This window comes from Trachurus japonicus, chromosome 16, assembly GCF_045865225.1.
Source record: "Trachurus japonicus isolate A0001 chromosome 16, Traja_1.0".
In the NCBI taxonomy this organism is placed as follows: Eukaryota; Metazoa; Chordata; class Actinopteri; order Carangiformes; family Carangidae; genus Trachurus; species Trachurus japonicus.
The window spans coordinates 18,305,882-18,327,933 of NC_140922.1; the positions used below are offsets into that span (position 1 = coordinate 18,305,882).

At 43.8% G+C, this 22,052-nt stretch overlaps 1 protein-coding gene across 1 annotated transcript; it reads right to left on the minus strand.

Moving 5' to 3' along the window:
- Positions 1–604: 604 nt before the first annotated feature.
- Positions 605–21,244, minus strand: ago1 (argonaute RISC component 1). The gene is made up of 19 exons (XM_085802352.1): positions 20,722–21,244; positions 16,825–17,011; positions 14,016–14,136; positions 12,832–13,013; positions 12,042–12,178; positions 11,584–11,718; positions 11,241–11,328; positions 10,129–10,276; positions 9,240–9,359; positions 9,025–9,147; positions 8,749–8,882; positions 8,255–8,439; positions 7,946–8,105; positions 6,858–6,948; positions 4,474–4,668; positions 4,220–4,354; positions 4,018–4,119; positions 3,670–3,869; positions 605–3,327 (listed from the first exon to the last, which is right to left on the minus strand). Exons 1-19 carry the CDS (start codon positions 20,744–20,746, stop codon positions 3,219–3,221), a joined length of 2,577 nt encoding a protein of 858 aa, XP_085658478.1. The 5' UTR covers positions 20,747–21,244; the 3' UTR covers positions 605–3,218.
- Between the last annotated feature and the right edge of the window lie 808 nt (positions 21,245–22,052).

Here is a 22,052-nt window from a genome sequence, read left to right on the forward strand (position 1 = left end):
TAAACCACTGTTGTATTATTTGACTTGGCAAAATGGGTGAATGCCCAGAGACCCCAAAAGCCACAGGTTTACGCCATGACATGCCTTTCATAATACAGCATTTGTATTAGGCTACTTTATACTGAGCTTATTTGACATGGCCCTTTTCCTGTATTGTAATTTAGAGGAAACCCAGTTATATCCAGTATTATCCCATTAGAGAGGGACTATAGGGCTGCACACCCCCATTATTTTCATCATGACATTTGATCATTGTTCTATGTTCTAAGTCTATAAAATCTAATATAGTGAAAAATGCTTTAATCATTTTTTAAAAAAAATAAAAATTAGTTTACCTTTAGTGTGAAACCTACAAAAAATATTCCTGTTTGAGAAGTTGCTACCAGGCAATTCTAGTCGCCTTTTTAAGAGATGTCTACAATTATTAAATGATTAATCAACTTACCTATCAATTTTTGGTCAGTCAATTTATCATTTCAGCTCCAGAGGTATGGTTATATTCTGAGTGCATGAAACAATTAAGTGGGGGTCCACAGGTGAAGGTTAAGCAGTGACTATGTTCAATTTCAAGTATTTTTTTTAAAAAAGCAAACAAAAACAGGGGTAATAAAAAACAATTTTATTTTCTTTAAAAAATAACCCTCCCCAACAGAGTTCCCATACTATCACATACAGAGCCAAAATAATATGCTTCGTCCTTTCATTCAAATCTACTGGGAAGTGCTATGACAAGGACTGGTCTTGATCAGTGGCTTCAATATTGCTTAGTCAGACAGTGAGGCTGTGTGGAGAGGAGTGGACTCTCCGATGTCCACATGATGCATTTCCAGGGTGACTGCCATTTCGTCTCCCCCCTTTGCAAGGTGCTTTGTGGCTTCAGTGAGTGAAGAACTGCATCTGGTTTCAGTGGTGCTGGGAAATGACCCCAGACTGATTTCTTTTTTTTTTTCCTTTTCTTTCTTTTTTTTTTTTAGCACAGAATGAGGGGTAGAGTACTGGCCCCAACTGTGAAAGGCCCGGCAAACGGTGAGCCAAAATACATAACAGGTTAATATTATATATTTATATATACAAATCACCTTGGACACAATGAGGGATCAGTAAAACGGTGTACAAAGGCATTTTGATTATGCAAGTTCATAAACATGATTTAAAAATCAAACTCATCTGACTTCTTATCTTTTGATCCCTTTCATCTCAAAGGGGCTTTGACCATCAGACAAGATTTGAGGCGCTTAAACGGCAACTGAGGTGGAATTTGAGACCATCTCCACAGTGCCCTCTTGAGGATACACTCTGACACTAGTCACAATATTCATAATAATAATGACAAAAAGGAAAAAGCAGTCTTTATAACCATTACACAATCGAGGCAAAACGACTGACAGGCAGTGGTGAGCGCTTGGCTCCTACCTCTACAAAAACCAAAATAAGGTGGCTCAGAATATCCAGTCGTAAAAATAATTACATGCATTTTTTTTCCATTAATCCAGAAAGTGACTAGATGTAAAGGCAGGGCATATTTAAGTAGTAGTAATAGTAGCCCACCCTGTCCATTGTAACAATCCCCTATCTGTGTCGCCCATGCACACAGAGCACCAATGGGGATTGGCTAACACAAGCTAGGGGACTGGGGCAGGGGATGCTGCGGGTTAGAAGTGAACATGGACAGCAGGGATAGAGGGTGGCGATGGAGAGGGTGACAGTTTGGTTCAGAAGGAAACAAGGGGACAAGTGCATTTGAAGAGGTACGTCTCTACATGCTTCGAAAAGAGACTCAGAGGGCAGAGTTGTGTGTGTGTGCTTTTGCTATTCAGGCTGTGAGTTGTACATGGCTGCAGAGGGAACAGCTCTGTGGGACAGGTGCCAGAATGGTCGTGTGTACGGGTATGCGAAGAAGTGCACGGGTGGATGTTGGCGTCGTCTCCCCCGATACATGTCGGAATGTGCAGAATGAACGGAGCAAGGTCGATTGCTGAATGCGAATTCAGCTTTGCAGCACTTAAGTGATCACAGACTTTGTATTTGCCTGTATTCAAATCTACAGAGGAGTGTTGACCTTGCCTATTGCCTTAGTTACCTCTTTGTTCGGAAAGCTATGGGAGTGTCGAGTGTGAAAACTTCAAAGCAGTCTGTGTGTCAAGCCTCAGGACAGACAAGTCTCACCATTTCGAAGTAAAATAAATCAATAAGTAAATTAAAAAAGTGCCTCGTATATCCTAGAAGAGCAATGCATACAGAAATGAAAGATTATCTTCCTGTTTAAGTGCCCCTTTTTCCATTGGTTGGCATCACTTTTGGCTGGTTAATAATGCTGGTTTAGGTGCATGGGGTGCAAGTATATTTGATACACTCTATGCAAATGGTCCCTCTATTGTTATGCTAAGCTGGCCTCTATAGGCTAAATCTCTAAGGGACTGGCTAACCAGCACAGAGAGTGCGGCAGGACTTCTCTCCTGTGTCTACGATATGCTACACCTGCTCTTTCTGTCTCTGCTAATATAAAGACCAGAGGGCTAGCCTCACATGTACTAACAAATTCTTATGTGCAGGACTGGTGGCACCTACATGCTAACACTAAGTGCTAATGTACCATACCTCAGACTCCTCAAGGCTGTTTTAAAAAAATAACATTATTCAAAAAACATTAAAAACATGAGTTCATGACAACGTTAAAATGATACATGTAAGTGTGCGTGCCCAGTACCACCCCTCTGGAGGATCCCCGTACTAAGGGGCTTGGAACACTGGCATCCGGCGTTCGGATGGGTAAAGAGGCAGCATCGTGGTGGCAGTTAAAAAAGTTTTCAGGATTTTTTTTTCTTTTTGTCGCCTATTTTCCTCCCATCCGTATTGCATACTTACATACATAGGAGTGTGAAGGTAGTGTACAATACAATTACATAATAATACCCACGTTTTAAAAATTCAACATAAAAAGAGCAATAGTCCTGGTAAAGTAAAAACAACAAAAATTACAATAATAATATTCATAACCTTTTGAGTGCATGAGGCTGTAGAGTCTGCCTGTGTTTTACAGGTGAAGGGCCGTATGTTTCTTGGGTTTTATGTGATTGACTGGCAGGTCTGTGGAGTTATGTGTAGTGGGCAGTCATTGGGAATAAGGGATGGGGATGAGGTGGTGGTGGCGGGCCGTCTGCCCACTCAGGTAGAAATGAGGTGGGAGGGGGGTCAATGGTGGTGATGGTTGGTGTAGCTCAGGCGAAGTACATGGTCCTCAGGGTGTCGTGGTGAATCTGAACAGCCTTGGCCAGCGCCTGCGGGTCCCGACCGTTACTCTGACCGGACACGTGACTCCCCTCGCCACTGCAGACACGACAGGGAGAGAGAGAGAGGATGGAGAAAAGAGATCAGCGACTCTTCACATGTGATTAATCGTATAAAGTCTGCAACAGCACCATCTGTCAGGCTTTAAAGTTCAAAGACTAAATGGGGTCATATTAATGTAGTGATGTAGTGTAGTACTAAATGTACTGCTTCTAAAAACAGAATAGATACAGTACAAAAGGCCTATTCAATAGTTAAATTCACATTATAGCATAAATTTACATGGGTCGTCAAGACTTCTGGAAACCAGAAATGGGGTCACGGGCTATCAAAGTTTCAGAGACCATGCGGCTGTGTTCGATCTCTCATAACCACACTAACCTGTCATGTTCTTTGTCCACCAGATGGTAGCGGGCGCGGAAGGCCACGAGACGAGCATAGTAGGCTGGAGCAGGAATGGAGACTGAGCGGGTACAACGCACATAAGTGTGGCACAACTGGTAGGTTAGGATCTGCAACTCATCAGCCGTGAAACGATTGTCGTCCCAGAGGACGTAGTAATGAGACGGCCGGCTGGTACCCTAGAAACAGAGCGAGGAGGGGGTGAAAACTCAACAATATGCACTGACAAACATGTTAAACAACCAAATGCCATATATGGGATTGTTGTCTAAGACATTCAGGGGACTTCAAAAATGTAATAACGCATGAGCACGAGCGCTCTGTTACCTGTATGCCTGCATGGCTGCACAGGTAGAAGTCGAACTCAAAGGGATGAGTGATGCTGGTGTCCACTGTAGTCCCTGCAGGAATATTCCCACTCTTCCCAATCTATCAAATGATGACACACAATGATGGATATTAAACATATGACAAACAGCTTTGTCTTAAGAAAGGAGAACAAATGGTGTTAGATAATAAAAAAGCTCACTCTTTCAGACTTGTCAGCACAGAAGAGGCGTGTGTGATGGCGTTTCTGCACAACGATGTAGGTGATGCCTGGCTGATAGTCTTTCTCCAGCTTGATGCACGCGTCTCTGATGGCCAGGAGCTCGTAATGGAGAATCTGCACACACATACGTAAGTATTCTTAGCAACACTTCAGTCAATATTTGCACTTATGCAAATTAAATAATGGGAAATCCAATGCACTCGAGTTTATCAGCCAAAAATCTGATGAAATACCTGTGGCAGCTGCCCCTCGGGGACGCCGTCTCTGTAGAAAATGATCCTGGTGGGCTTGAAGCGGGTCGACTTGTAGAACTGGATGAGCAGCTCACGCACCATGTAAGACAAATCTTCAATGATCTCCTGCCTGGGTCTCTGGACTCGCACTGTGGCACAGTATCTGCTGGGATGAGCATCCATACTGCCTACCACCTGAGAGAGGGGAGCAAACAGGTGATGGAATTGAACACGGCACCGCACAGAGCTAGTGATCTGAGTCGCACTAATGTGACAGAGGCACAAAAAAAAAAAAAAGTTGGTTTGAATAACAGCATCTGTGATGTGTGATCACAGTAATTAAAAACAACAAAATACGCTGCAGAGGGGGGAAAAAAAGTGTACATGTCTTTCAGCAGTTTTAATGCTGCCGTGGTCTCATTGTCCTTTCAGTTACCAGTCATTTGACCCAATAGCTATTTTTGCATATTGGCATCCTCTAGAGGCTGCGATCGGAAAGTGTGAGAGGCTCAGCATCAACCTTTTATTCTTCTCTCTGCACAACCTTAGTTTCTCAACAGTTTCCTCCTCAATCCGGCGGATGGAGACAGACCCACTCCCCTTTGCCTGTTCCTATTTCTCTCCGTGTGACTCAAGTGCTCGTCATGATTTCTAGGCAACAACGCAGCCAACCACAGCTGAGCTGAGGTCAAGGGTGGACTATGGGTTGACGTCATTTCCTTTTTGAGCAGTGAGTCAGTGATGAGCTCACTAACTATCGGCTTAATACTTATTTCTTTGTTCAGACTCGTTTACCACGTAGCCAGGTCTAAACAGTCAGTCGTCTCTTACAAAAAAGTGACTTTTAAAGCAGTGTAGAGTGTCTTTGGTTGTTTATACCTTATTTGACACTTCAGAAAAGGAATAAGTTGGTGAATATGTTTTGAAACATTCTGATCAGCAAAAAACACTTACACAGCTCTACAGGGTAAATTGCTTGGTAAGTGTTATTGACCGCCTGGGAGTACACAATACTTAATAAAGCTGTAAATTAGGGCTTCAACTAATGGTGGTTTTAATTAAAATGCCAAAATTAATTACCAGTGCCCATCTCAAGTTACTGTACCAGAGCCCAAGGTGATGAATGCTTCACATCCACCAGTCTAAGAACATAATAGTATCCAAATATTTCTATCCTATGTTCCAGTCAACAGTCAAACTAATAATAGATAACACTGATGATATTACCGTGAGGTAAATGTTAAGATTAAAGTTCATGTTGAAGCTTTTCTGTCTCAAACATATTATTTATCATCTTCACTCACCAGCACTGCTGTGCATCATGGCCACCCGGTGCCACTGTCACCAAGCAACCTCAACCATGCACGTTTGTTTTTTCTCTGACATCCTGAGGTCGTTTGCATTATTTACATGCCCTTGATGTTTTTTGATTTGCCTATAAACAGAAGTGCCCCACCCCTGTTCAGCTCAGCATCTGGGCTGCCATCAGAGAAAGCACACATTTCTGTGACTTACTTCACTTTACAAAACTATATACTTATTAATAGATACACAAGGTTGTTGAAGGCTTTGAGGTGGGTTGGGAAAGAGAGAGACAGGTTCAAACCCCCGTGGTGGAAACCTTCCACTGACCTTACAGATAAGCATTCGGTACATTTTGTAGTTTTCATCATATTGTGGCAGCGTGTGCCGCAGCTGACGCAGAGCTGCTGTTATTGGTAGCTGCTGTGTCCAACTGAAGCACAGGCAGAGGACAGAACCTGTGTGACATTAATGCTGATAAATTCTGGAAAGCATATAAATGCATTACTTTGACTTGTTGGTTTATCTACACAAAGTGGCAGCCAAATGCTTCAAGCTGCTCTTGTTAAAAAACTGAAAAATGTTTTCTTCTGGAAATACAAAGTTTCTGTATAATGGCAAATTTGAAGTTACAGCAATGCACAACAGGAATTACATACAATTTAATTAAATGTCCACTTAGAGACCAAATTTGGACTTTGTGGCTCCAGTAACTGTTTTTTCTGTCTATGGCTATCTTTGTCAGTCTTGAAAACATTTCTTCAGAACTCCTGTGTTTCATGTAAAAAATCTGTTATCTTTCATCATCTTTTAATAATAAGGTCACAGAGAATTACACAATCGACCATCTACTGTTGCAAACCAACGCTGATTTGATTAATAAAAGTAATCATGTAGTCTTCAAATAGGAAGGAATTATGACAAACGCCCTTCACAGTGCCCCACCCAGCCCACCTCCCACTCAGGGAGGACCACACACACACCCAGGTTTGACAAGTGGCCTTCGTTCCCTTCCCTCTTCCTGAGATTGTGTTCAAGGTCAACTGGTGTACTTTAATGAAGGTGTTCGTACAGAGACTTACAGCAGTAATGGAGGGCTTCTTGCCATCTCCAGCAGGGGGGTGTGTGACATCTGCTCCCAGGAAGATTACCGGCTGCTGAAACACTGCTGACCTGAGAGTGCGAATGGAGGAGGAGTAATTCACACTTGCTCATAAAGACAGTGCAGGGTTGCTATTGGAGATATACTATCATCATGGATATATTATCATCACAGGCTGAAATGCTGAGATGGGTCATTTTAGTTCATCTAGTTTCACCTTGGGGGCTCTGACTTAAAGTGCAGAGTGTGGCTGTGCTATAGGAGAAAAATACAAAACCTACTCCAGCCACTTCTCACTGACTGAAAATGAATAGTTTTTAATATTAAAGAAAATACCTTTGTTTTCACTATGAATTATATAACAGGGGCATATACAGATAAGATGAACCCCCAGGTCATACATGACCAGCAAAGACCTGTTATTTAGAATTTTTGTCTTCTTTTTAACAGACAAAAGGACTTTCCTGATGTTACCTTGACATGTTTCTACATGTTTCTTCCTCAGAAGTCAGTCGCTGATGGCTGTGACGTGTTGGTCGACCAACATGTCACAGCCATCAGCGACTGACTTCTGAGGAAGGCTCCACGCTGCAGTCGAAACATGTCAAGGTAACGTCAGTTTGCAATGTTTGCTGGTCATGTATGACCTGGGGGTTCATCTTATCTGTATATGCCCCTGTTATATAATTCATAGTGAAAACAAAGTTATTTTCTTTTACATTAAAACCTATTCATTTTCAGTCAGTGAGAAGTGGCTTAAGTACATTTTGTATTTTTCTCCTATAGCAAAACTACACTTTGCACTTCAAGAGCACAGTCAAGTCAGAGCCCACAAGGTGAACTAGATGAACTAAAATGACCCATCTCAGCATTTCAGCCTGTGATGATAATATATCCATGATGATAATATATCTCCAATAGCAAAATAGCTAAATAACTGAAAGAGGAGACAAAATGAATATAATCACACTAGCAAAGACATGTGGCAGCAGCTTACACTTGTTTATAAGTGACTGTATTATTTATAAATCTAAACTGCTATTCTCCTGCCCTAACTGTGAAGCTCACCGCTGATGGGGAACCAGGATGTTGTTGATGCCTCCCAGCTTTACGTTGATCTTGAGGCAGAGGTTGGAGAGGGTCTGAGGTGACGTCTTCACCACGTTCTTCACCTGAACACACTGGGTGGCCATGCCCAAGAGAGTGTCCCCCACACGCTTTACCTCCGCTACGAAAGACAACATTTGGAAAACGGGGAATGAGGAGGAGTTCTGCCAAGTTCAGCAGGGTATGCCTTCAGATGGATGTATGGTTTGATGACTTCAGACACTTTATTTTTTTTAATTACTTCAGTGTGTCTCTAATAAATAAACATACCATAGACAGGAGTCTTTCCGGGCAGGATGACGATGATGAGCTGCAGTCCAGAGTAGGTGTTCTTCAGGTGTCTGAACATGGGCTCCACGCTGTCCGCTCCCTGGGCGTATTTACAGAAACACGGCTGGCCCTGAATTGGCATCCCAGCATCCTTGGAGATCTTCCGCAGCTGGTCTGTGAAGTTCCTGAGAGGGAACCACAGTAGTAGGGTCAAAATTCAGCAAGGTGTGATGATGGACCATGTCTTTATGTCTCTGCCCCAAACTCTCTAGACATGTTTTTGAAGGGAAATGTACTTTGTGAGAAGGGAAAAGACTCTGCTTAATGTACAGCAATAAGAAGCACGTTTCTCCTGTGGAAAGGCTAAATTAAAAGTTGATCTAAGGACTTGCTACAATCAACTGTGAGACAGCCAGAAATGTTGTAGAAGAAAATTATTTAATCCTGCTTCAAATAAAATGAATTCCCCACAGCTCCCACTCATTAGTCCTTACTTGAGCACCTCTTCCCTGCACTGTTTCTGGGGGGCAAAGCAGGCAATCGCCCACACTTTGATCTCAATGCCGTTGTAAAACTGCTTCCCTCTCATGTCCCACACTCCCTGGTTGGGGGTAGCAATGGCACGATTCTGTGTGTGAGAAGACCAGAGGAGAGAAAGATTAAAGCAGATCTACAGCAAATCAATGTACGCTACACACTTTAAGTTTCAATCGACTTCTCAACACAAAAGCTGATATCATTAAGCTGATAAATGAATGATTTTTTTTTACCCTTCCTCCGTACTGCAGGATGGGGGCCGGGAGCACTCTGCCCGTCACCTCGGCCATGTCATCCTTCACCTTGATGCCAAACTCCTGGATGTACGGGTCCAGGTTGAAGTTAGCGTTCTTCATCTGTGAGGAGAGAAGGTCCCCATTACACCTTTGTCTTTGAACACGACTAGGTCAGCTGTGTAACCTCCACTCCAGTCGTCTCTACAACTCACCAGCCTGCTGATCTCCTCTTGTCTGTCCGGTGCAGAGCGAGCTGTGGCTTTGATCATAGTCGAGGTCTGATTATCTGTCAGCTTCTTGATGCATCGTTGACCAGCTACAATGTTACACACCTGGAGCGAGGAAATCCAAATTCATTAAGGTGTAAACGTCAGGTCCTTAAAGGGATAGTTCAACATTTTGGCAAATTGGCCCATTGCCATAATCCCCATAGTCATAGCAGTAGGTTTGTTACCTTTAATTGTCGGTGCGAGCTATTGTTAGAACGGCGGAGCAGAGCCGTGAGCTGCTCAGAGCTACGCTATAGAGGCTAATGGGATTTCTTAGTTTCCCTCACCAAACTCATCAAAGACACAATCCAGCAACTCCAAAACGCTCTGGTGGACAAGTTGTGACCTTCACATTCACCACGCTATGAGATAATAACGGAGGTGAATTGGACAGTTGTTGTTGTTTTCGAGGTAAATTCTTGCAAAACAGCTGATGCGCGTTACCTTCGGGGGCAGTTTTTCAGCAAGCAGTCTCTGAATTTACTTCAAAAACAACTCCGTCTCTTAACGGTCCGTTATTTTCTCATAGTGTGGTGAATGTGCAGGTCACAACTTGTCCACCAGAGCGTTTTGGAGTCGTTGGATTATGTATTATTTGATGAGTTTGATGAGGGAAACCAAGAAATCCCATTAGCCTCCGTAGCGTAGCTCTGAGCAGCTCGCAGCTCTTCTCCGCTGTTTTAAAAATAGCTTGCACCAACAATTAAAGGCAACGAACCTACTGCTAAGACTATAGGGATTATGGCAATGGGCCAATTTGCCAACAATGTTGAACTATCCCTTTAAAAGCACCAGCATATACCTCAAATAGCTGTTAGTTTCCAGTTCCTACCTCCAGCGGCAGATAGGTGTGCTTCTGCTCCTGGCCCACCTGTAGACAGGGCAGGTGGGGGTATTTTAGCTGCAAGTTGTACTTCTGCTTGAAGTACTGGGCCACTGTACATTCTACTGTCTGCCCACTTTCGAGCTGGAGGGGAAACCTGCCAAAGAAAAGAATATGAGAAACATGAAGATTTGGAGAAGTTTTTCTCTACTGTAACTGAGTGAGGCGTCTTCCTGCCAAAGTTTTAAGCAACAATTTCACCCCTGTCAAAAAAGATTCTCATCAATTGATGAATCATTTAGTTAATGAAATGTTACGTAAGGAAATGCACACGATGCCAGACCCCAGCATTAAGTATTAAAATGACCTATTTAGTAAAAACTTCTTATCAGTCAAACAACTTCCCAAATAATCACTTCAGTTCTCAGTGTGAATCCCTTTTGGACACAATACTGCTGAAAACATGTCAATGCAAACATTAAAAGCTGATATAATCAGTATTTTGATTTGAACAAGGATCAAATGTATGTGAGAGGATCAGCTCGTGGTAATCAACCCACAGAGAATTACCATGTTTTTGCTTCTCGGCTGCATAGATACATTTTTATTCACTCACACTGCCCACATCAACCCTGTCTCCAGCTGTGGCCAGCAGTTGTGTTTTTAGCCAAAATCTCTGATAAACCAAACCGCAGACAGACAGAATTAAATGACTGGCCAGTGGAAATAGTAGATCATGCATTTAGCAGCTTAAGCTTCAGATATGGGGCTCATCAGGTGGATACAAACACAACTCCAAATGAATGTTAATGTTGTTCCATTTCTACTGCACATGTAAGAAGGAAACCATTTGCTAACACACTTGCCAGATAAATCTTACTGGGAGAACTGGTTATTTCTAGTATGTACTATACAGCCAATTTGGAGATATCCATATAATGCTGATGTATGCATTAACATAACCAGTGGGTATGTTTGATCTAATGTACAGTCATGTATGTGCTATTGTATTTATATTGTACTGCATGTCTAATAAATTTATATTGTGAAACATCATTATGACTGCTGAATACTTTGTTTTAGGTTAATACAATGGAATTTAATTGTGTCTTTGTACTTACGTCTGGTGGCTGGCAGGACGTCTGGTGACATTGCATACTCGATACTTCCTCTTCATTTGGCCACAGTGGGTCACCTCCACTTTCAAACCTGCCGACAGCAAGTTACACACAATGACACAGACATACAAGATCAGTGCAGGCAAAGTAATTAAAAGAGCTTATTGTGTGACGCAAGAAAGAAAATTCACACATTTGGATCTAGGAGCAGTTTGAAATGCATTGTCCAGGTGTAAAATGAGCAGATATACTTTGAAAAAAGGGGCATGCAGGTGGAAGAGATCATTTCTTGATTTGGGCTCATCGTGATGTTTGACTGGGTCGTTCAAACTGTCCAGTGACCCACCTTTAATCTCCTTAGTGAAGCGGACCCTTTGTGAGTCAGTGAGGGTCTTGGGCTGTTCGTCGATGTTGCGAATGTCCAACACCTCACACATGAACTCAATTACAGGCTGGGCTTTGTAGAAGGCCGTGGCAGACACTAGAGGGAGACAGAGAGCAGCAACAGGTCCAGGAGAGTCAGCAAAGGAAGAAACTTATCATAAGGTGCATATAGATGTCCAGACGTTTAGCTGGAATTTACCTACGAAATCGAGGCGTTCATCAGAGCCAAGTTAATGTTACAAGCAGCCAGTAGAAAACATCACATGAGTATGACATCAGATCTTTATTGGTACCAGATTGCATTTACTTTTTTCCCATTCCTGTCCCATTGTGTTCTGCTCAGTCATGCAATGTCAGGAAAATCACACTGAGATCACTGACTGACTACACACTCTGGTGAGCTTGTCTTCAGTGACTCACCGTCAATGTTCAGCATCATCTTCCACATGGCAGGGCGCACAGACTGGTGAAAGCCAAACCAGACTTCCCTTCCCCCACCCAGTGGGTGGTAGTATCCTTCAGGTGGGGAGAAAAACGAACGGCCCACTGGAGTGTACCTAATCAGAGGAGGTGGGGGGGTGAAAATGAGAATAATGAACGTGCAGAATGACTTCGACTGATTTTAGGGTAGAAGTTAAGTGTGACTTCAGGTCCGGTAAAGCCCATGTCTCATCATAGGTTTTAGAATAAGTCAATTCATTGTAACTATTTGAAAAACCTGTGTTAAAAAGCATATTGGACTAAGGCGCAGTGCTACATCAACCTCAAAAGTCTTTTTCAGAAAAAAAGGGGGCAAAAGAAAAAGAAACATTATCTTGGAAATTACTTTTGTGGCTCGAGGATTTCCTTTTTGACCATTATCAGGTCAAGTCCTCAAGCCAGTTATCATTATTCTCCTGCTCAGCATTGTTCAGTAGACATTTTCACACATGTCTCAGCTAACAAGCATCTTTTGTTTAGCGACTCTGACCCCTGAGCTACGGTGGTCTGATGCAAGTGAATGGAAGAATCACGTTAACCTTGCTTGGCTGCATGGTTTGGATGTCAGCAAATATGAACTCAGCAAAAAAAACACAATTTTCCAATTTGCTTTTAAGACAAGCATGCATATAACTGAGTCAGATTACTGCAGGACAAGTAATTGTGTGTGTGTGTGTGTGTGTGTGTGTGTGTGTGTGTGGCTGAGAGAGGAAGGGTTCCTGTGGTGTACCTCATAGAGGCCAGGTGGCGCATGGCCACATCCAGGGCTTGAACCGAGTCGAGGGGAACCTGCAGGCGGCCGCTGACCAGAGTCTCCTGCAGCAGGCGCCATGAAACCTTGGCCAGCCAACGGATGGACACCTTGAAGATTCTGTCCTTACCCTCGCCTGGGATGGTTACCTCGAAATCCACCTGGAGTGACGGAGGAAAGAGACATACAGGAGGTAAAGAACAAGACTAGAAGGCTAGAATAGGACTGAACAGGCTGAATAAAGTATAAAAAGGCACTACTGATTCATGTTCTTGCTGGATGGAAATGAAAAAACTCAACACCAGTCAATATGAAGCTACACCTAGCAGCCTGTTAGCCTAGCATAAATCCTAAAAACCAAAGGGACACATCTGGCCTGTCTCTGTACAAAAGTAATAAAAATCCATCTCAAACTGTTTCCTGATTTTATTGGTTTTATTTGTAACATTTGTTTTGAAAGGTGCTATATAAATAAAGTGTATTGTATTGTATGGGACATAAATTGCATTGATACACTGTAAATGTTGTATGGACCCCAGGAAGAATAGCTTTGGCATTGCCATAGCTAATGGGGATCCAAATAAATCAAATCATTATCATTATCTTAAGCTTATAAATGAATATGTTATATATATATAATTAATTAAATGCTTACAAAAACAAAACGGTAAAAAATTACACACTGCAATTTTATAGGAAGTTATGTGTCATATTATTTCATGACTTCCCTGAATCGGAATGTGTCATTTCCAACATCTACTAGATAAAACCTATTTCCAGGATTTACTGCTTAGCTAAGTTAACTGGTTGAGTCACATGTTTGCGTGACAGATATCTGGGGTGGTATCAACACATATCTAACGTCTTCTTATTCAAATAGGCATCAAAACTAGATGTCTCCAAGCGGACAACTGGCCAGTAGGAGTGTGTCCTTAAAACAGAAGGCATTTGTTGTTATTTTTAACACTGGGACAGACATATGGGCTCTACAGGAGATTAGAAACACCAAGTAGTGCATGCTTCTCAGTGTGTTTCAAAAGATCCTTCCTCCAACTAGACAAATTCTGTAATTAATACTACGCCCCATTGAATGCTGATAAGGAATTAGTGAGTGATTAGGGAGCAGTGTCACAGCGTGAACCAAAGCCACAGCAGAAGTCTACCTTTTCACTCCCAATAGGAAGTGCTAGCACCGTGTAGATGTTCTTCTTGCCATCGTACACCGGCTTCCTGTCGCCGAAGAGCTGGGGCTTGAAGTGCTGCACCATGTACTCCACCACCTCCCTGTAGGAAGCCACACATAACAACACATAACACTGTCAGTTAAACCCATCGCCTGATGCAGGTGTACCATTGTGATGGAAGGGAGGGGCTGGGGGGGCAGGTTGCAAGATGACGGGATATCGATCAAGCAGGATACAGCTGGTGGGTGCAATATCTCATGGTCATGGAGGGGAAGGCAAGGACAAAGAGAGCGAGGGGCCGTAGGCGGGGGGCCACCACCTTTCAATGCGCGGTGCCTTGGCCTTCATATAAGTGTGGGGGGATGAAGAGTCGTTCTGAATGAGGAAAGGTCAAAGGGCTTGACCTCTGCATGCCTTCTTGGACCCTTTGTCTCAAACATTAAAGCCAGAAGAGACCGAAGCTCTGAGAGCCTCTCTGGGTGAGAAAATGGCGCGAGCTTGTGCAATTTCCTGGGATTCTTTTTTTACAATTTGAAGTTTTTTGAATTTAGGACAGAAGCGACGTGCTTCATTTGTCCCTATGTCTGTGCACAACCTTTAGAATAAGCGCAAAGCTAAAGGACTCTTGGTAGAGGGCTCTCAAGACAACCACTGCTGAGGTCTTCATGGATTTCAACAAAAGATTGTTTGTTTAATCAAAACCAGAGGGTCGCATGAGGACACAAGCACAAAGTCAAGGCTGTTTTAGTTGACGGAAATAAATTATGTCAAGTTGTTCCTTTTAGATTATGAGATGAGCTATAAATTTCTCTTCAGGAAACATGCAAAAACAGATTCTGTGTTTAATTGATTAAAGCTGCCCAGCCCCAGTCCAAATGAAATTGTCAACAGTAAACGGCCACACCACGGTCTAACATGAATAATTGGCCTCAAACATCCAGATGCCACTCTCACAAATGTACCTTTGTGGCAAAATGTTTTAAAAGTTCTCCATTTTCCATGCTGTTCTCAACGCATTATCTACAATTATGCAATAGCCTGAAGCCATTAGTAAGTAAACTGGGACAGTAAACTTGAGGACTGGGTTAGTGTCATTAAGACACGGATAAAAAAGTTAGCCTATATAGATCATATTCCTGCTCCGAGCCTGCCGCTGACACACAACTCCACACGGCCTGCTATATGATAGCCAATCACATCCTGTTGGAGCCACCTCAAGTATGACACTACAATTTCAGTGTAGAATTCAGCGCAGATAAAACAGAGTATGAGGGAAAACAACAATCATTCCTTCATGAAAGGCTGAATTCTCCTGAATCAAACATGATGAAACACGTACTACTGACGTTTGTCACTTTTCCCTCAAAGGCAGAGAAGACAGTCTTATTTGTAGAGGAACCGACTCTGTGGTGAGCTGCTTGGGACCAAAGTCAGCGAGGAAGATCCCATATTTCTGTGGATTTTGTGTTTTATGTTCATCATGTACCATTTATTGCCTGGATTAAAGTAATAACAAACAAATCATCAACATGGCAGCTCTTCTTTCTTTGTTTTTAACAGATGGATCTGGTAAAAACCTATGCACAGACTATAACTTTCATGAAAAGCAGCCAATGGTGAAGCTTACAAGCATGCAGCAACTAACACAGTTATTTGCACTAACATGAATAGTTTTAACAAAAAGACCATCTCTTCAATAAATCAAATTCCTTTGAATTTTTTTTTTTTTTTTCAATTAATGCGCTCTATCCCAATTTTTTAAAAACTTCAGCGTGCCTTGCTTGCCCCTGCATATCACCACACTGATTGGAAAAGCCAATTAGGGTATGTTAATGCTACTGAATGACATCTTCAGAACGCCGCTCAATCTGAGATTTTTTGAAACAACCATTTTGACTGAAGCTACATCAGACACATACGACCGGGCCACGCGTATACATGAGCTTCTTCAGACACGCTGCGCAGCATAAACACCAACAGAGATGAAAGGGTCAGTTAAGTCAGATTCACTTGTGACTCCACCATCTGTCCCGTCCTGTCACTTGGGCACAGCTACTGCAGGAAAAGAAGGCTTCCTGCTGCTTCATATGAGATGAAACCCATGCATGGCTTGGTGTTTCATATTTTTTGCCCGATCCTGCACGGATGCACCGACTTCTCACACGTTTTAATTTCCTCATTTTTAGTTCAATTTTCAAAGGAGTTAAACATACCATATAAAGCAGAGTACATGACACAAAATGAAGCTTGATAAGATAAGTTTCACTGGCTTAAAATATCTGAAGCAGGTCACACAGGTTTAGGTTATTTTCTCCTGATTGTGATCTAATTAGTGATTTAATATGTACTGATACAATATTTGTGTTACATAAATGGCTGAGAGCAGTCTAGGTAAAGAATGACTGAGTGCTGGTGAGCTTCGCTTTGGTGGCGACAGATTTTTCATTATTTTCCTCCCCACATAAATATGATAATCAACCTGTAAAAACAGATTAATGGCTGTTACAAAGAATTCCATTTGAATTGTTCATGTTGAAAGCAGCTGGTTGGGCCGCCTCCTGAAAGAATGACAACACAGTGATTACAAGTGGCTGCTGGGCTTTCATTATCCAATTTCAAAACACAGCAGACATTGCAGTCTCTTGTTGACTCCTTCAAATGCGTGCTTTGTTGCCACCAGTTAATAACCATTCATGACAAATGACGACTGACAAGTACTGGTCTTTCAGTTTAATGTGGGACATCACAGAGAAACACAACAAACACCACATCTGGGATGTGTTATTACCTGTTGACTCGTCGCGGGCACTTGTCGGGCTTAATGTCCACCTCGTAGTGGTAGACGTCCATCTTTGGGATCTCCACCTCAAAGTAGTTGGCCAGCAGCTTGATGGGCTTGCCCACGGTGCCCATGCCTGGCCGGCGGGGGGCATGGAACACCTGCTGCAGGGGTGGGGGGAAGGCCCCCATGGGCACTGCACAGAGAGAGGAGAGCGAGGCATAGAGAAGGACAGGGATCCGAGGGGGAAGAGGTTCAGGGCGATGGCGGTGAGGAAAGTGGGTGTGTGAGTAACACAACAGTAGGAGCGGAAAAAGAACAAGGCGAGAGCAGAGGAAAAGGCGCGGGCAAAGCAGGCGCATGGGAGGTAAAGAGCAGTTAAAGTGAGGAGGTGGCAAAAGGAAGTGGTTGTGAACAGCAGAGGCAGGGCAGAGAGGGCAAAAATGTGGCCGAAAGCCGGGGGAAGGAAGCGTAGGCGTAGGGCCAAGAGGACATGACAGGTGGACACGAGAGTAAATGGTAGTTAACAGAAGGAAGACGGAGAGGAAAGATAGGTCAAAAGAAAAAACAGTGTGAAGGAAAAAGTTAAGCAGCAAATTGTGAATTGGAGCGCAGGGAGAGGAAGAGAGAGGGTTGATACCAGGGGTGATGGAGGAGGTTATTGACAAGGCATAAAGAGGAGGAGGAGGAGGAGGAGGGGAGGGAGGGGGGACCCAGAGAAGGTCAAATGAGGATGGAAAAGGGGGAGAGTGAGAAAAGATGGCAGGGAAAAGGAGAAAGAACAGGTTAGAAGAATTCACTTTTCAATTGTTTGTGGAAACTGTACGCAAAGTAGTCAAAACTTTGTTCCATCTGAATATTTCATGTCATGTGAAGCTGGAGTAGTACTGCAATACACGGCTATCCATCGATTATACAAGCATGTTTGTCTATGATGTCTGCTGCTCAGGTAAACAAATACTTTTGATTAATCATTGACATAACCTATCAAGGAAAGATTAAGGGTTAAGAGTTTCTTCCTGTTGCTGTTGTAAACTGAGTGCATTCGGATTGTGAAACATAATTTGCTCCAGGAACATACAATGGCCTCTGTATACATTTTATATAACAGTTTTTCAGATTTCTCCCTCTCTCTGACTGATTGGTGCCTGCAGGGTTCATTCTAGCATCCTATCTATAAAAAAAAAACAAGTCTGATCCGGTCTGTATGAGGAGGTCTGATATAGAGGGGGTCCTAGACTGGGTGCTGGGTGTGAGGCTAGCTGTGACTCCTGCCTGAGAGGGCCCCAGTGCCTTAACCCCGGGGTCCCAGGAGAACAGCCCTCCTCCACCACAACAAAGACCCCAGCTGCCCCGCTCCTCTGTCTCACTCACACACACACACACAAATACGGCTGTATGACAGAGGGAGCGCCCCTGCTACGGCGAACACACACTGACACACACAAACACAGGGGGCCCCCCTCTACATTCCCAGCCTCACCATGGAGACACCACGGCAACACATTATTGTCATGGATATCAGGGGACCTGTGTGTGTGTGTGTGTGTGTGGGGCTGTTGGAGGAGGTGGGAGGAGGCAGGGTGCCGCTGTGGTCATGCTGAAGAGACCTTGGCCTTTCTGCTCCTGCACCGAGCGCGTTCCCACATCAGGCCGACGGGCCCGGGTATCCCAAACTCAACCAGCTCTGCTTTAAATAGCTGCTATGGAAATCCTTGGGTCAAACACACAACTCAATCATAAGAAAATGCCAAACTGACAGAAGGAGTAACATTAGCTATAAAAAAAAACAATAAAAAACATGAATCTGCTCTGTAGACTCACACATCGCCACAACACATCTGACAAACACAATAAACACAGACAGCGGGCATGTGTTCGCCACACGTACTCTTATGTGTGTCACTTCTTCACATGCTTTTCTATGCTTGCACGTATGTGTGTGAATATGCGAGCGCGTTGTAATCGTCGTACACACACACACACACAATGACACACACTTCACCCCCGTGCCAGTGAAGGCAGATGGTGAGAAGCAGAGCCAGCACTCTCGCATATCCCGAGACAATAGCAGTCTTTCCCGGGCGGTAAAGACTTAAAGGCAGAGTTGTTGGTGATGCATCACAACGTGAAGACGCTCACCACTTACCGTCTTTGACGATGACATAACACATAAATGAACCCAAGTCACATAGGAATGACTAGTGCTTTAATATTCCTGCGGGGGTCATTGATGTTTTGTGTGCATTGAAGTTTTGGAAAGTGCCCAACTCCAGATCCTTTGGCCACACATTTCAAAACAAACAGGATATTACATCTTTATTTTTTCTACATTATGAGTACAGATGTAAGCTTGTAAATAATTAAATTTGGCCTAGAGTAGCTGATAATGTAGCCTGAGTACTTCTGGGCTTTATTGCAGAGCAAATTGACATTGAAAAAAAAAAAAAACACAATGAAAAGGCCCCTCAAGCCCCCCTTAGCGACCCTCACAGGATAAGCGGCATAAGATAATGGATGGATGGATGGATGGATGAAAACACTCTTTAAAAGTGTTCAAATACAGAGCAGTAGGGTGTGTGTGTGTGTGTGTGTGTTTACGAGGAGACCCTATCAGGATACCACAAGTACATGAATGAGAAGTAACAGCCAATTGTGCATCAATTGTTTTGGCCAAACTAGTTGGCTCACCGAGTAATTGGCTGTTGACCATGAGCTAAACACGGCAATCAGCTCAATGTTGGAGAATAGCATGTTGAATCATCACACTTCAACACAAATGCAGACTTTAAGATGAGGGGGCCCCTAAGGACCCCCCCACCACCACCACCACCACCATCTTAAAAAATAAAAACAAGCCCATTCAACTGAATTCAAGGTCCAGTATCAAGCATGACGCTGCACACATATAACATGTATAAACCCTGCCATCCAAAAAAAGAAAATCAAGACAGATTCAAGGCTGTTTTATGAGCCTCCACAGCCGGTGGACTTCAGAACTGGGTGTAAAGTCAGTTTGTGCTTTAACTGGTTGCTTCCGCATCTCAGTGTCATTAAAGAAACATGGCAAATAAACACCATGGCTGGCAATGATAGATAAGCACTAGCTGTAAATCCATAAGTGCAGCATGCAGAGAAAAATCCCCACATACAAATGCAGTGCACACTGCACACATGCTTCTCGGCCCAGTCTTAGTCTAAGACAGGTTCTTGTCAACTACAGCAGCAGATGTGCACATTTCACAATTGCGGATTTTTTTTTTTTTTTTTTTTGGGGGGGGGGGGGGTCTCATAAATAAATAATTAATCTGTCTCCGCAGATGTAGGGCCCGAGTTTGTGACTCTAATGCGCGCATGTTAGGGAATCAGGCTAGTGGATATCATCACACACCTTCTTCCCACAACCTGGGCAGTGAGAGCAGCCATAACCTGTCAGTGTGCAGGAGGCTGGAGAGCAGTGGAGAGCAGTGGGGTGCAGCCAGCTGCTGCTGCTGCTGCTGCTGCTGCTGCTGCTGCTGCTTCTTGAAGGCGGGCTTCACCTCGTCCTTCCTCACTCAGATTCCCACGACCTCCCTGCCCCCGCGCATGGCTGTGGATATTGTCAGCGCTCCAAGAAGCTCGTCTGCAGCTATAAATCTGGATAAACAATATAGTTTCCTACAGAAGTATTGTGCACGCAAAGCTCCTCTCCATCACCCACTCTCTCCTCTCTAAACGTTGCGGTGCAACAGACGGGGTTGTCACCACCAAGCCTCCTTGTACATCTCCCCCCTCCCCTCCCCTGATGCTAAGGCCAGGCTACGGTGCCTCGTTTTCGCAGCTGCGGTGTCTTATCTGCAGCCATGAGTCGGATTTCTCAAGTGAAACCACGTTAAATCGTTAAAGTGCAACAATAAAGAAACCTACCAGCGCCAGACGGTCCCGGCTCCATCCCATTCACTTAGCCGCGCGGGTACAAGCTAGCAAGTCCGGGGTGCTGTGGCCAGACCGCCGGCCCCTTCAGGCTGGAAGCGTCTCAGACTTCCAGCCCCCTCCTCTCGGCGTGTAGTCCTCTCCCTTCTCGGTGTACCCCCGCCCCCTGCCCCTACCAGAGCCCCCCAGACCCGCAGAGGAGTCGAGGCTAACGGCGATAGCTGCCCGCTGCCCGCTGCCCGCTGCCCGTTGACCCTGGAGCCAGTCGCGGCGGACGGACTCAGCTGCAGGGCGATGCCGTCTTCAGTCCGTCTTCAGTCCGCCTTCAGTCCGCCCACTCTGCCGTCGCGCTGCCGTGCGGGCTCTCTGCCGGCGCCGGGATTCAGCCGATGGTCCGCGGCGCTGTGGTTTCTCCTCGGTCTGTTGTGCTCCTGCTCTCCGTTCAAGCAGTATTCTCCAGCGGAACAAAAAAAGGCCAGCCCCTCACCCCCCAAAAATCTGAAACTTCTTCTTTGCCATTAAAAAAGTGCAAAGGAACTGTTGATGAACTTGCTGTCACACCCCAGAGGCTGAAGGGGGAACTGCACTGCAGATATGCAAATGTGTGAAGTAAGGGTAAGTGTCAGGGCCAGGGCAGAGTCAGTCTGTGATTGTGACACAGTGTCAGGGGATGGAAAAATCATTCAGAGTAATAAGTATTAATAGACTTGTAAGAAATATTCACTACATCATCGGGTAAATATGAATAGGCCCAGTGCAGAAAAATAGCCCCAGTGACAGTTGTATTTTTTGTATTATATCATAATTTCTCATGCATCAGAGTGGAAGCAGCAATTTAATGTTGTGTTTTTTTGAGGAAGTTGCATAGATTATACTCGAAGATCATAACTAACAGATTGTTCTCTTTTTGTATTGGCAACTCATCCTTATCTTTTGCCACCATCTCTTGTGATATTCCTCTGAGTTATTCCTTTTTACAGTCTATGAGTTATTCACTGGGTCCCAGTAGGTTGTGTAAAGTAAAACCTCTCCCTCTGTCATTAAACTGGTGACACTCAGGATTCATTCATGACAGCAAACTAAAACATCTCAATAACTGTCATCAGGACATCGATCCCTGGATGGATTAGAGCTTTCTTAAAGAAAGTAGTAATTATTTATTATTTGGAGCATAGCAATAACCACTCTTCTTGTTCCTCATCAGGGCAGGCTGGGCCCTTTGTGAATTTACCTTTAAAAAATTGAAATACGGTAAATCAATTCATTAATGTTATGTATATAGTATACATCTTATTGATCATCATCATATCAAATGTTATTTATTT